Source organism: Artemia franciscana, chromosome 19 (assembly GCF_032884065.1).
Source record: "Artemia franciscana chromosome 19, ASM3288406v1, whole genome shotgun sequence".
Taxonomy (NCBI): Eukaryota; Metazoa; Arthropoda; class Branchiopoda; order Anostraca; family Artemiidae; genus Artemia; species Artemia franciscana.
Window position 1 is genome coordinate 32,539,657 of NC_088881.1, and position 16,464 is coordinate 32,556,120.

The 16,464-nt window shown below is 35.5% G+C and overlaps 1 protein-coding gene across 3 annotated transcripts in view; it reads left to right on the forward strand.

Moving 5' to 3' along the window:
• Positions 1-16,464, forward strand: part of LOC136039580 (rabenosyn-5-like) — a 79,904-nt gene that overhangs the window by 8,376 nt on the left and 55,064 nt on the right. For all 3 annotated transcript variants that reach the window (XM_065723433.1, XM_065723434.1, XM_065723436.1), the window contains exons 4-5: positions 7,054-7,194; positions 14,260-14,421. In XM_065723433.1, coding sequence (XP_065579505.1) covers positions 7,054-7,194; positions 14,260-14,421 — 303 coding nt within the window. The remainder of the gene's footprint in view (positions 1-7,053; positions 7,195-14,259; positions 14,422-16,464) is intronic.

The following is a 16,464-nucleotide window of genomic DNA, read 5'->3' on the forward strand; positions in this document are numbered from 1 at the left end:
ATAGATGTATTTATGTATAGAATGTATAAAATATGCATATAGATGTATAGAAATATTGTATAGATGTATCCACGAATAGGATTTAATGTATATATGTATAGAAATATGTATACAATGTATAAAATATACATATAGATGCATAGAAATAGTGTATAGATGTATCCACGAATAGGATTTTATTGTATATGTGTATAGAAATATGTATAGAATGTATAAAATATGCCTATAGATGTATAGAAATATTGTATAGATGTATCTACTTCTTGATCATACAGTTTTGTATCAAATGTTCTTTAATAGGGAACACTTGTGGAGGCCCTTGTATTTAACCTTTCAATGTCTTTAAAGTACTGCTATTGTGCAGGGGCTGCTTTATTACAAATGAAACTTAAATTCATTTTGGATATTTAAAACAGATCTAAATACTGTATTTCACAAAAATGTTCAAAGTAGTTTTAGGAGTAGTAATAGACCATTTGCAAATTTGCTAAACTTTGATGTGTCATATCAGAGCTTTGTCTCAGCTAACATGAATAAATTTTGTATTTTAAAAAGTGCTTAAAATAGTCTTAGGAGTTGTATGAGATTTATTATAAAATTTCAAGATGCATAGAGGAGAAATTCGTTTTGACTGTCAGATATGCAGAAAGTATTTTATCAGAATTCAAGATTTTTTACACATGTGAGACTTCATGCTGGGGAAAAACCATACAAGTGTAAGATGTGTCCTAGACCATTTTCTCAGAAAAATGAATTGGAATAAAAAAAAATGAGTGGGGAAAGGGTGAATGAAAATACATAAGAAACAAACACAACAATAGAAGTTGAATCTAATTGTTTGAATTGGTCATGTGGAAAATTACTCAATTATATATATCTTAAAATTAGGAGAAATTAGGAATTGAATTTATAATCCATATACAGTTAGGAAGCTGTTGGTAGTAGCAAAAAAATAAGCTAAAAATGAAATCAACAATGATTTAACTAGTGGTGCGAAGACCAAACTCTGCTGCACTCTTCATTGGGGCATGGAGACAAAAGACGAAGAGAACAAGAAGGGTGGAGGGTCACTTCTAAATTTTATTACGACCACGGAACGTCGAGCTCCGATTCGCGAAGACATTAAAACAATTGGTAGAAGCGTTTTATTACAGAATGTGAAATCAGAGGTGGAAATTGTTGGTACCAAAGTTGAATGTGCTACTGGGTAATTCTCAAGCTCTCTTGGCAAAGCTTTGTTACAAAAATATCCACTGCGTTAATTACAACGACCTGCTAATCCCAATTCAACTCTGGAATTCGATGTTGAAGGAAGTAGAGGATTGTTGAAACTTGAAGGGTAACTTGAAGGGCGTAGGAACTGAAGGGTGTTGGACAGTGGCCCTCTGCTTTATTAGAGCCACCTGCTAATTCCAATACAACTCTGGAGTCCGATGTTGAAGGAAGCAGAGGATCGTTGAACCTTGAAGGGTAACCTGAAGGGCATAGGACCTGAAGGGTGTTGGATAGTGGCTCTGCGTTATTAGAACCACCTGCTAATTGCAAGGCAACTCTGGAGTTCGATGTTGAAGGAAGTGAAGGATCGTTGAACCTTGAAGGGTAACTTGAAGGGCGTAGAAACTGAAGGGTGTTGGACAGTGGCCCTCTGCGTTATTAGAACCACCTGCTAATTGCAATACAACTCTGCAGCTCGATGTTGAAGGAAGCGGCGGATTTTTGAACCTTGAAGGGTAACCTGAAAGGTGTTGGACAGTGGCCCTCTGCGTAATTAGAACCAGCTGCTAATTCCGTTACAACTCTTGAGTTCGAGGTTGAAGGAAGCAGAGGATCGTTGACACTTGAAGGGTAGCCTGAAGGGCATAGGACCTAAAGGGTGTTGGAAAGTGGCCCTCTGCGTTATTAGAACCACCTGCTAATTGCAATACGATCTGGAGTTCGATGTTGAAGGAGGTGGATGATTGTTGAACCTTGAAGGGTAACTTGAAGGGTGTTGGACAGTGGTTCTCTGCCTTATTAGAACCCCCTGCTAATTGCAACACAGCTCTGCAGCTCGATGTTGAAGGAAGCGGCGGATTGTTGAACCTTGAAAGGTAACCTGAAAAGTGTTGGACAGTGGCCCTCTGCGTAATTAGAACCTGCTGCTAACTCCATTACAACTCTAGAGTTCGAGGTTGAAGGAAGCAGAGGATCGTTGAAAGTTGAAGGGTAGCCTGAAGGGCACAGGACATGAAGGGTGTTGGACAGTGGCCATTTGCGTTATTAAAACCACCTGCTAATTCCAATACAACTATAAATTCCAAAATTGAAGCTATTTCACGAATATAACTTTGGTTTCAGTTAATTCTAATAGTAAAAGCTGATTACGAAAACAAATTTTGGAATTTTTTGAAAAAGAGCCTGAAACCCAAGATTGTATCCAGTATTTTTTTTCTTTGTTTTTTTTTTTGGTGGTGGGAGGTACGAAAAACTTCAAAAAACGCAGCAAACAAATTTTTAAATTCATTTTCGTTACTTTTTTAAGAGCCAGAAAAACATTTTGGGTAGTTCAATCCCCCTAGTCCCCCTCGTTGATACGGCCTTGCTGAAGCCTCCCAAAAATACCGTCATTTCAACTTGAACTTGCACTATTGGAATCAGAATGTCAAAACCTTGTATAACAGAACTACAGTCCTCCACTTTCTTGGCATGGGACGCACTAGCTTTGTCTAATTTATTTGCTTTTTTACCAGGGGTTATTGTACTGAGTCAGTAATCGAAATTGTTTGAAGGGCGCTCATTTGATATTAAACCATCATAGGTAACCCACGCAAAACGAGTCATAGACCCTGAGTTCACAGTATTAATTTATTTTCATCTCAGAGCAATATTGACTTAATCCATCCATTTATTATGTATTATTATGTATGTAAATAATTATTCAACTCTGTTGTAATTATCATGTTCGCAAATAAAAAAAAACTTGTTTGGCTGAATAGTGTTAATGTTATCTGTATCGTTTTCTAAAATGATTATTTTTAAGGCGTGTAAAGGGTTAATAATTCATTAGACTCAGAGAAGGGGTGACACTGAGTCCGCCCTGAGTGGCACCATACTATTTACGTTACTGGGTAGTCTGGGCACCAAACACCCAGAGCCGTTCCTAGGGTTGGTGGTGCCCGGTAAAAATTAATTACAGCGCCCCCTCCCGATTGAAATATAAGCAACAAAGCTGGATCAAAGGGAAAAATTTGAGCAAAGTCAGAAATCCTCCAGCTAAGGCGCTTCCCCCCCCCCCAGCTTGTATGTTATGTGAAGCTTAGTTGTAGGTTGCACATTTACTAATGGGGAATTATGGTGTATAATTGAATCCAAATTAGAGGGACAAGTAATTTATACCTCCTTCCCTTTGCATGCAGACGTGCTAAAAATGTATGTTATGTGAAGAATAGTTGTAGGTTGCACATTTACTAATGGGGAATTATGGGGTACAATTGAATCCAAATTAGAGGGAGAAGTAATTTGTACCTCCTTCCCTTTGTGTTCAGACATGCTGAACGTGGATTTTATAGTAAGTCAGCAGTGCTAAGATGATTTAAATTCCCCTTTTTTCTATCATCACCTAGTACATGCTTTGTTGCTGGTGAAAAACGGGTAATTTTAGCACATTATTGCAGAATATGGAAACAAGACTTTTTTTTTCACTAAGTGAAAGCTATATTTCTGTAGTAATATTATAATTTAGAATAGTTTAGATGATAATATAAACTTTCCCAAAATTTATAAAAACGACCTAAAGCCAACTGGTTGTTTCTAGGTGCTTAAATTAAATTTTAATTAATCTAATTAAAATTATTTTATGTAATTTGTATTTTCAGATATTAGTTCAATTCTCAAGAAATGCTTGATGCTGCTGTAAATCTCTCTTTCTCCTATACCCTATCTCTCTCTTTCTTCATTTATTCACCTTCTTTATTTTGGCGAAATTTTATTTTCGTTTTAACTTTATCCTAACCTTTGGGCTCAGCTTTTTAGCTAGACTAATGATTTTTGCTTATTTTCTTAGTCTATTAAAAAACCATGTAAATAGGAAAAACGCAAATTTGGTTCTACAGGCTTTATTAATTTTAGTAAATGAGCCTAAAAATTACTTACTTTAGGGAAGATATGTAAATCATAGTCCAAATACTTGTGAAACAGTTAGTAATATAGGTTAAAATTGTGTTTCTGAGTAAAGAATAAAGAGCAAGGATTACAACAAAACTCAAAAATTGGAAAAGAACCAATTCTAAATTTGGTAGCCAAAATTTAGATAATAAATAAATTGAGATAAATATTATAGAAGGATCAACAAAAATCTTAAAAAGGAAGAGAAGATTGGCATTTCCGCCATATGTTTTTCTGTCACTCTTTTTTACTTACTATATTTTCTATTTACTTTCTTCTTCCTTTCTGTTTCTGTAGAAAGTAGGCCAACGAAATGTTAAAAATTAAGTAAATATTATTCGGTAAAAATTAATTACAGCGCCCCCTCCCGATTGAAATATAAGCAACAAAGCTGGATCAAAGGGAAAAATTTGAGCAAAGTCAGAAATCCTCCAGCTAAGGCGCTTCCCCCCCCCCCAGCTTCAACAGCCGGGGTAGCTGACCTGGTTGCCTACCCCCTCGGAACGGCTCTGCAAACACTTTTTGAAGGTATGTTTGTCTTTGGGAAGGAGGAGATTTTTAATTTTAGAGTTTTACGGACGAACAGCGTGCCAAACTTGTCTATTTAGTTTTAATGTGGCAACACTAACAAAAGTGATGCTTCCCCAAAAACTACCTTTGAAACAGACAGAAGGAAAATCTTTGATTCATGATTTTCAGGTATAAATGGGTTCAGGGGGGGGGACGAATATTTTATTTTAACGTCCTCGGTACTTTTAGGTTTTATTTGACAGGTCAAAGAGCTTTATCCCAGCTGAAGAGAAAATTTTTAAAGTATATCTGCACATAAGGAAAATACACAGACAACACGATTGGCACGAAAGATTGTCTAAGATACTATAATAATTCAATTCAAAAAAAACTTTTTGATGTTCGGATACAGCCTCCGACCCTCCCTTCCGTAAATATGCTCTACCCAATCCTCTTACATTCTGAAATTTTGTCTCATTTCACATTTTTGTCAAGATTAATGCATACAGATGCAAGTTTTGAATGTTAAAATATACATTTCAAACTAGCATGTCTCATTGCTTTTATGTAAAATTTACGATAAATTAAATTGATTTGAGAATCTTGTGTAGAGAGGCTTGAGTCCTCCCCCCCCCCCTCTCCATGCATGTCCAAGACACTAACTATCTTCTATGTTTCCTTTCCTTTCTTCATAGTTTCATAGTTCCTTTTTAGTTTCTTTTACCTTCATAGTTTTCTTTTTTCCTTTGTTCCTTTCCTTTTTCATTACTATTTGTTTCTATTTCATGGAGACGATTTCCCCTTAGCTTAATAAAAAATTTTTTAAACTGTAATGCCATTTTAGAGAATATTGAATACAAAGTTACAAATATCTTTTGTTCTTTTCTCTGTCCTCACACGTTTTTCCCCAAGGTTAATTTCTTTGATTAAATTCTGGGACTTCAGAACATTTCCATATTACAAACTTAAATACATAATACTTTTAAAATTTGAACAGTCAGCTTCTTTTTAAGAAAATATTAATAGAGCACATTAAAATTCAACTTAATTTATATTCAAACTTGACAGTTATAATTTTCTTTCAACTATAATAATTTTATTCTTTAATCTTCACTGGATTTGAGCAATATTGTTTTGGCATCTGTAGCAGAATAGTATACTATTTATAAATTTTATAAATGTAATTTATAAATCAAAATATGTCAACACCAACCACAACTTTATTATTGTCTTAGCTGAAAGTTTTACCTGTTATTTATGTGATTGTATGTAGTTTATCCCTGTGCTTAATTTCCATACTTTCTCAGTGGTGGTTCTGGCCTCTTTTGAGCCCGGGAGAAAATCTTGATTAGCCCCCTTCTCCCCCTGTTTCCCACAACATTTTCAGGCCAAATTTTAACAACATTTTCATTGTTAATGAAATTATTTTCAATTTAGTAATTCATTATTAATTTAATTTAATTTTTTAATTTATTATTTAAATTGTTTAATTATGATTTTTTTATAATTTCTTTTATTAATTAATCAGCAATTAATGAATTATTTTCATTTATTAACTGTGCCCTTTACTTTATTCTAATGAAAATAAAATTTCAAAAATAAAAAGTGACTATAACCCCTAGATAATTCATTTAAAATTTTACACCCCTGGGCTATTTGAAGCCCAGTAAAGCGTAAAGGTGAGCATAAATTAGAATGGTGATATATCACCAATGAAAATCACCAAAAAAAAAGAAATCACCAATGTAACAGCACAAACATAAAAAAAAAACAGAAGGAGAAAAGGAAGACTGTTTTCCTTCATCAGTAATTAATATAGATCAGTACTTGAATGAGGCCTTAACCCTAGTCATCCATCCAATTACATAGGTCAAACAGCATAGCCATACACAATCAACCATAAAGAATAATCCATAGACAGGCAGTCATGTCGTCAATAAGTATATATATATATATATATATATATATATATATATATATATATATATATATCATGAAAAGAGAAATCACCAATGCAACAGCACAAACACAAAAAAAAGAGAGAGACAGAAGGAGAAAAGGAAGACTGTTTTCCTAAATTAGTGATTAATATAGATCAGTACTTGAATGAGGCCTTAACCCTAGTCATCCATCCAATTACATAGGTCAAACAGCATAGCCATACACAATCAACCATAAAGAATAATCCATAGACAGGTAGTCGTGTCGTAAGTAAGTATAAGTCGTCATTCATGTGTTTGATTTTGTATTTGGCTGATTAACCTGCCCTTTTTTACTGATTTTTTACTGATTAACCTGCCCTTTTTACGCCCAGGGCTATTGCCCCCTCATTCCCTCCTAAAACTGCCTCTAGGCTTTCTTTTCGCAGGTTAAAAATGATGACAATTTTAATTTTTTAAGGAGTTAGTCGAAGCTTTACAGCAGAGTTCAAAGCTTTGAGAGAAGCAAAAGTCAGCTACAAAGTAACTAAAACGAACCAGCTTCTTGTCCGTCTGGATAAACTCGTATCTGGCCTGCCATTGGAGCCGTCAAAGCGTAAAGGTGAGCATAAATTAGAATGGTGATATACCTATATATATATATATATATATATATATATATATATATAATTGTATATATATATATATATATATATATATATATATATATATATATATATATATGTTTAATGAAAAAAGAAATCACCAATGCAACAGCACAAACATAAAAAAAAAACAGAAGGAGAAAAGGAAGACTGTTTTCCTTCATCAGTAATTAATATAGATCAGTACTTGAATGAGGCCTTAACCCTAGTCATCCATCCAATTACATAGGTCAAACAGCATAGCCATACACAATCAACCATAAAAAATAATCCATAGACATGTAGTCGTGTCGTAAGTAAGTATAAGTCGTCATTTACCAAATATTCAAAATAATAAAAAAGACAAATAATTCAGAGACGACAACCCAACACAAGGGCTCATCAGGAGAATAGATACTTGCCTATATATATATATATATATATATATATATATATATATATATATATATATATATATATATATATATATATATATATATATATATATACTACTACTACTACTACTAATAACTCACTGCAGCACCAAGCCGCCTGAGGCCAACACAGCTACGCACGCTCCTCCTCCAACCTAATCTATTTAAAGCCTCCCTCTTTACACCCTCCCAGGAAGTTCCCATTTCCTTTAAATCCTTATTTATGACATCCTCCCAACCCAGACAAGGACGACCTGCTTTCCGTGTAGCCCCAGACGGTTGGCCAAAAAGGACAATCTTCGGTAATCTGTCATCCTTCATCCGTAGAACGTGGCCTAGCCATCTCAACCTTTCTTTCATTATAGCCCCAGAAAGCGGGATTGAACCACACTTTTCGTACAACCTACTGTTTAAAATACGGTCAGTCAGTCGGGTACCCAGAACAATCCGTAGGCAATTTCTCTGGAAAACATCTAGTAAATTTTCATCTGCTTTTCGGAGTGTCCATGCTTCAGAGCCATATTTGACCACTGTCATCACTGTAGCTTCCAATATTGGTTTGTAGGCTTATCTTTCTATTCTTCCAAACTTTTTTTAACTGTGAAAAAACACCCTGAGCTTTAGCTATTCTACTTTTAACATCTTCACTGCTCCCACCATCTTTACTAATAATACTACCAAGGTAACTGAAGCTCCCAACCTGATCAATCTTTTCGTTACCTAAGGTCACCTGTTCATCTTCACTTATTCCTAACCTTAGTGACTTAGTCTTCTTAACATTAATTTTCAAGCCTATTTTAGCACCCTGAACTCGTAAAACCTCTAAAAATTCATTCATTTTGCTCACACTTTCATCTAATATGCTTAAATCATCAGCATAATCTAAGTCCAGGAGCGTTCTTCCTCCCCATTTGATTCCATGGTCTCCAATTGCCTTTCCTGTGCTCCTTAAGACGAAGTCCATCAAAATGATCCATATAAAGGGGGATAGAACACAACCCTGCTTAACTCCTGATTTAATACAAAACCAGTTGCTAACCTCATTTCCTACCTTAACCGCAGCAGTATTATTCTCGTACATAGCGCAAATCACTTTAATGTATTTTTCTGGTATACCATATAACGATAAGACCTTTGTTAACGCTGTTCTATCAACAGAATCGAAAGCTTGCTCATAATCGATAAAACTAAGGACCAAAGGTGTTTGACAACGAAGGGACTTCTCAATTATTAACCTAAGAGTGAAAACATGGTCGACACATCCTCTACCTTTTCTAAAACCGCATTGTTCTATATATATATATATATATATATATATATATATATATAATTATATATATATATATATATATATATATATATATATATATATATATATATATATATATATATATATATATATATTCATTGAATTCCCAAGTTTGAGAGCAGTGATTGGTGACTTGTGGCTCATTGGCTCCTTAAATGCAGCTCTGGTACAAATATCCCCGAGCAGGTGCGCAAGTACAGCCAAGGATATTGGATGATTGTTGAGTGTATCAGCAGCGCTTCCACCATTGCTGATTTTTTTGAGAATTTCCAAAATCTTTAGGTTTTTCCCGAAGAACCTCCTGATATTACCACAAAAACCATATTTTGCTCTTCCTCGAATCAAACTTCCTACAAATGCCTGTGAAACTCTTAGCAAGTTTCTATTCTTGCGTTTAAATATGATTTTATTCGCCCTGATCTTATTTGTCAAGCGAGATAATAAAAATTATGTATCCATGCAAATTGTAAATTCCAAAAGTTAAATCAAAAACAACTTTTCATGTGTTACGATGTGAATGTATTTTTGAATCTGCTTCTAAAAGAACTAGATGAAGGTTCACCGTGTCTGTTACCCAAGACGTATCCAACTATGTCTTTGATTTTGTATTTGGCTGAGAAACATGTATTATATTCGGTTTTCTAAGTAGGTTATCAGAAACGCTCTTGGAATTTTTCATTTCATTTTTGTGTCAGAATCAGTGTAGTTTTCACGTAGGACGGTTTCGTGCCAAGTGTCTGGTATTAAAACAAAAGGAAAAAAAAACATATATGAAGAAGATTGTATCAAAACCTAGAGTGACATTTAAGCCTCTTGGTATTTAAACTACAGCAGGGGTTCAAAAAAGAGCCACAGAGGGCATGTTTCACATTGGTCAGATGTAAAGATTGTATCAAAAACTAGAGTGACATTTAAGCCTCTTGACATTTAAACCACAGCATGGGTTCAAAAAAGAGCCACAGAGGGCATGTTTCACATTGGTCAGATGTAAAGATTGTATCAAAAACTAGAGTGACATTTAAGCCTCTTGACATTTAAACCACAGCATGGGTTCAAAAAAGAGCCACAGAGGGCATGTTTCACATTGGTCAGATGTAAAGATTGTATCAAAACCTAGAGTGACATTTAAGCCTCTTGACATTTAAACTACAGCAGGGGTTCAAAAAAGAGCCACAGAGGGCATGTTTCACATTGGTCATATGTAAAGATTGTATCAAAAACTAGAGTGACATTTAAGCCTCTTGACATTTAAACCACAGCATGGGTTCAAAAAAGAGCCACAGAGGGCATGTTTCACATTGGTCAGATGTAAAGATTGTATCAAAAACTAGAGTGACATTTAAGCCTCTTGACATTTAAACCACAGCATGGGTTCAAAAAAGAGCCACAGAGGGCATGTTTCACATTGGTCAGATGTAAAGATTGTATCAAAACCTAGAGTGACATTTAAGCCTCTTGACATTTAAACTACAGAATGGGTTCAAAAAAGAGCCACAGAGGGCATGTTTCACATTGGTCAGATGTAAAGATTGTATCAAAAACTAGAGTGACATTTAAGCCTCTTGACATTTAAACCACAGCATAGGTTCAAAAAAGAGTCATAGAGGGCATGTTTCACATTGGTCAGATGTAAAGATTGTATCAAAAACTAGAGTAACATTTAAGCCTCTTGACATTTAAACCACAACATAGGTTCGAAAAAGAGCCACAGAGGGCATGTTTCACATTGGTCAGATGTAAAGATTGTATCAAAAACTAGAGTGACATTTAAGCCTCTTGACATTTAAACCACAGCATGGGTTCAAAAAAGAGCCACAGAGGGCATGTTTCACATTGGTCAGATGTAAAGATTGTATCAAAACCTAGAGTGACATTTAAGCCTCTTGACATTTAAACTACAGCATGGGTTCAAAAAAGAGCCACAGAGGGCATGTTTCACATTGGTCAGATGTAAAGATTGTATCAAAAACTAGAGTGACATTTAAGCCTCTTGACATTTAAACCACAGCATGGGTTCAAAAAAGAGTCATAGAGGGCATGTTTCACATTGGTCAGATGTAAAGATTGTATCAAAAACTAGAGTAACATTTAAGCCTCTTGACATTTAAACCACAACATAGGTTCGAAAAAGAGCCACAGAGGGCATGTTTCACATTGGTCAGATGTAAAGATTGTATCAAAAACTAGAGTGACATTTAAGCCTCTTGACATTTAAACCACAGCATGGGTTCAAAAAAGAGCCACAGAGGGCATGTTTCACATTGGTCAGATGTAAAGATTGTATCAAAACCTAGAGTGACATTTAAGCCTCTTGACATTTAAACTACAGCATGGGTTCAAAAAAGAGCCACAGAGGGCATGTTTCACATTGGTCAGATGTAAAGATTGTATCAAAAACTAGAGTGACATTTAAGCCTCTTGACATTTAAACCACAGCATGGGTTCAAAAAAGAGTCATAGAGGGCATGTTTCACATTGGTCAGATGTAAAGATTGTATCAAAAACTAGAGTAACATTTAAGCCTCTTGACATTTAAACCACAACATAGGTTCGAAATAGAGCCACAGAGGGCATGTTTCACATTGGTCAGATGTAAAGATTGTATCAAAAACTAGAGCGACTACTACCACAATTGATAACTTGGAGACTTTGAGTGAGAGTTAGCTGCATTACCATTAGACAGACAGCATTACAACTGTAATGTTTGTACTCAGTACTAGGCAAACTATCACAGCTGAAAGTTGGAAAGAGCTGGATTGCTTTGCATCTGCATATGCTAAAATTCTGCGGTTTTGTTTCAAGAATTATTTAACTCAATAGGCTTATCCAGGCAGCATAGGGTAGGCCTAATAGTTGAATAGTATTGGACTCAAATGTCACTCTAGGTTTTGATACAATCTTTACATATGACCAATGTGAAACATGCCCTCTGTGGCTCTTTTTTGAACCCCTGCTGTAGTTTAAATGTCAAGAGGCTCTGTGGCTCTTTTTTGAACCCCTGCTGTAGTTTAAATGTCAAGAGGCTTAAATGTCACTCTAGGTTTTGATACAATCTTTACATCTGACCAATGTGAAACATGCCCTCTGTGGCTCTTTTTTGAACCCATGCTGTGGTTTAAATGTCAAGAGGCTTAAATGTCACTCTAGGTTTTGATACAATCTTTACATATGACCAATGTGAAACATGCCCTCTGTGGCTCTTTTTTGAACCCCTGCTGTAGTTTAAATATCAAGAGGCTTAAATGTCACTCTAGGTTTTGATACAATCTTTACATATGACCAATGTGAAACATGCCCTCTGTGGCTCTTTTTTGAACCCCTGCTGTAGTTTAAATGTCAAGAGGCTTAAATGTCACTCTAGGTTTTGATACAATCTTTACATATGACCAATGTGAAACATGCCCTCTGTGGCTCTTTTTTGAACCCCTGCTGTAGTTTAAATGTCAAGAGGCTTAAATGTCACTAGGTTTTGATACAATCTTTACATCTGACCAATGTGAAACATGCCCTCTGTGGCTCTTTTTTGAACCCATGCTGTGGTTTAAATTTCAAGAGGCTTAAATGTCACTCTAGTTTTTGATACAATCTTTACATCTGACCAATGTGAAACATGCCCTCTGTGGCTCTTTTTTGAACCCATGCTGTGGTTTAAATGTCAAGAGGCTTAAATGTCACTCTAGTTTTTGATACAATCTTTACATCTGACCAATGTGAAACATGCCCTCTGTGGCTCTTTTTTGAACCCCTGCTGTAGTTTAAATACCAAGAGGCTTAAATGTCACTCTAGGTTTTGATACAATCTTTACATATGACCAATGTGAAACATGCCCTCTGTGGCTCTTTTTTGAACCCATGCTGTGGTTTAAATGTCAAGAGGCTTAAATGTCACTCTAGTTTTTGATACAATCTTTACATCTGACCAATGTGAAACCAGCCCTCTGTGGCTCTTTTTTGAACCCATGCTGTGGTTTAAATGTCAAGAGGCTTAAATGTCACTCTAGTTTTTGATACAATCTTTACATCTGACCAATGTGAAACATGCCCTCTGTGGCTCTTTTTTGAACCCATGCTGTGGTTTAAATGTCAAGAGGCTTAAATGTCAATCTAGTTTGTTATACAATCTTTACATCTGACCAATGTGAAACATGCCCTCTGTGGCTCTTTTTTGAACCCATGCTGTGGTTTAAATATCAAGAGGCTTAAATGTCACTCTAGGTTTTGATACAATCTTTACATCTGACCAATCTGAAACATGCCCTCTGTGGCTCTTTTTTGAACCCATTTTGTCGTTTAAATGTCAAGAGGCTTAAATGTCAATCTAGTTTGTTATACAATCTTTACATCTGACCAGTGTGAAACATGCCCTCTGTGGCTCTTTTTTGAATCCATGCTGTGGTTTAAATGTCAAGAGGCTTAAATGTCAATCTAGTTTTTGATGCAATCTTTACATCTGACCAATGTGAAACTTGCCCTCTGTGGCTCTTTTTTTAACCCATTCTGTTGTTTGAATGTCAAGAGGCTTAAATGTCACTCTAGGTTTTGATACAATCTTTACATCTGATCAATGTGAAACATGCCCTCTGTGGCTCTTTTTTGAACCCATGCTGTGGTTTAAATGTCAAGAGGCTTAAATGTCAATCTAGTTTTTGATACAATCTTTACATCTGACCAATGTGAAACTTGCCCTCTGTGGCTCTTTTTTTAACCCATTCTGTTGTTTAAATGTCAAGAGGCTTAAATGTCACTCTAGGTTTTGATACAATCTTTACATCTGACCAATGTGAAACATGCCTTCTGTGGCTCTTTTTTGAACCCATTCTGTGGTTTAAATGTCAAGAGGCTTAAATGTCAATCTAGTTTTTGATACAATCTTTACATCTGACCAATGTGAAACATGCCCTCTGTGACTCTTTTTTTAACCCATTCTGTCGTTTAAATGTCAAGAGGCTCAGATGTTGCTTTTATGCAGTGGCTGCTGACACTATACAAGTGGTTTTATGGAACCAATCGGAAGAGTGATAAACAAAATAGTAAAACTGGAAGAACTGGAGTTAGTAGAAGTATAGTATAGTTGTTAGAAGTATAATAAAGCTGTTTGCATAGTAGAAGTATATGTAGCTATATAAAGTCAGTTATAGTTAGTAGAAGTATAGTATAGCTGTTAGAAGTATAATAAAGCTGTTTGCATAGTAGAAGTATATATATAGTTATATATAGTCATTTGTATTTAGAAAAAGTGTAATATAGCTGTTAGAAGAATAATAAAATCGTTTTAGAAGAATGACAAGTTAGTTTTTTAGCTCATGAACAAAACGTGGTTCAATGGGTGACCGACGAAGATGTGAAAATGTGCCCAGAGTGTGCAAAATCTTTTGGAATCCTCAGAAGACGCCACCATTGCCGATTATGCGGAAGTATACAGTGCCATGAATGTAGCACTTTTATCCTGGTCAGTCATGCTAGTAAGTTTTTTTAACCGTTTTTAGGAAAAATTTTCTATATTTTGTCATGTTTCAGCTATAGTAACTAAACAAGGGAGAGAGAGTAAGTAGTAGCTGAACAGCTTGCAATAGTGGTTTTACTCTTTTGATCTTTTTCTGTACATAACTTCAAAATTGATATTTATAATAGAGAATTGTTTTGATATAACATTTTGGGTATACGTAATATTTGGGTATACACACTCTACAGTGTGTCCACAAAGTCTGGGTACGTACAAATTTTGATTTTTCAGATAAATTGGAAACATTAATTAACGATAAAATAAGATAATATAAAAGATGAAATACAAAAAGATAGATAAAAAGATAAGTTAAAAGAATAAAAGATAAGATCAGTTAAAAGAATAAGAGATAAGATCATATAAAATAAAAGATTAGTTTTTTACATAAATTTGGTTTTCAGATAAATTGGATGAAAATATCAGTTTTACTAGAGACTTTGTTGTTCAGTAATGAAACTCAGTTTTATATAAATGATGAAGTCAACAGAGAGAATTTTCTATACTCCTCCTAGAACAATCTGTAATGGATGAGTCCATCCAAACAATAGGACTGAAGTTGATGGTGTAGTGTGGGCTATTGTGCTTGGACTCTTTTTTTTAATGAATTTGTAACCAGTGCAGTCCTCGGTCTGACAAAAAATTTTCAGAGGGAAGGAACGCGCCTTCTTGACGGAGGCAGGGGGACGCTGGGATTTCCTGTGAACGTAGGGGTAACGGTGATACAGTACTAAGCACCTTGAGGACAGTAGGTATCCCTGCTCTTGAACTAGGAGAAGGAGTGGTTCGAGGGGAAGGTAAAACATAAATGTAAAGGTTTTACCTGTAAGGATGAAATCTTTTCAAAGGAAGAGTCAGAACACTACCAGCTGTCGGTCCAATTAGCTACATAACTTTTTGTACACTTATGTAACCGGTGAGACTTATCTGACCATGTTGAGAGACCAATTAATGCCTCAAATTTATCGCCTAGGCGAAGAACTTCCGAACTGGTTTCAGCAGGATTTTACTGCAAATGTTAGAGACTGATCGTACTTTTTTTCACTTTATCGAAAGATGAGGTCATGTGGAGTGGTTCCCTTGTTCACCAGACTTTACTCCCCTTTATTTTTTTTCCTGGGGCATATTAAAAGAGAAAGTTTACTCTGTGAAGATTGCTAATCTAAACCACTTGAAAGAACACATTATCAGTCAGTGTGTTGAAATTGACGGCAATATGCACCTATTCAATCAAATTCACCTGAATTTAGCAGGGCGCATCAGATTATGCATTGCAAATAATCGAAATCATGTTCAAAAAAAATTTCCAAACATTATAATTAATAAACTGTTTTATTCTATGAAAAGTAAAATTCATGGCCATCTGAAGACTTTGTTACCACCCTCTATCCCTGTGGCTATCCTGAGTTGAATGAATTCTTCCTTTTGACGGAATTGCTTTTTTAATGTCTGCGTGGACAGACGATAAATCACCCGGTTTGGCACCATGCAATTACTTCCAAAGACCATTTTGACTGCCGGCTGAAACTTCTCTGGCTCTCCTTTATTTAGCCTTTGGTCCATCTCCATTTTGACTGCCGACTGAAACTTCTCTGGCTATCCTTTATTTAGCCTTTTTCCATTTTGACTGCCGGCTGAAACTTCTCTGGCTATCCTTTATTTAGCCTTTGGTCCATCTCCATTTTGACTGCCGACTGAAAATTCTCTGGCTATCTTTTATTTAGCCTTTTTCCATTTTGACTGCCGGCTGAAACTTCTCTGGCTATCCTTTATTTAGCCTTTGGTCCATCTCCATTTTGACTGCCGACTGAAACTTCTCTGGCTATCTTTTATTTAGCCTTTGTTCCATCTCCATTTTGACTGCCGGCTGAAACTTCTCTGGCTTTCCTTTATTTAGCCTTTGGTCCATCTCCATTTTGACTGCCGACTGAAACTTCTCTGGCTATCCTTTATTTAGCCTTTTTCCATTTTGACTGCCGGCTGAAACTTCTCTGGCTATCCTTTA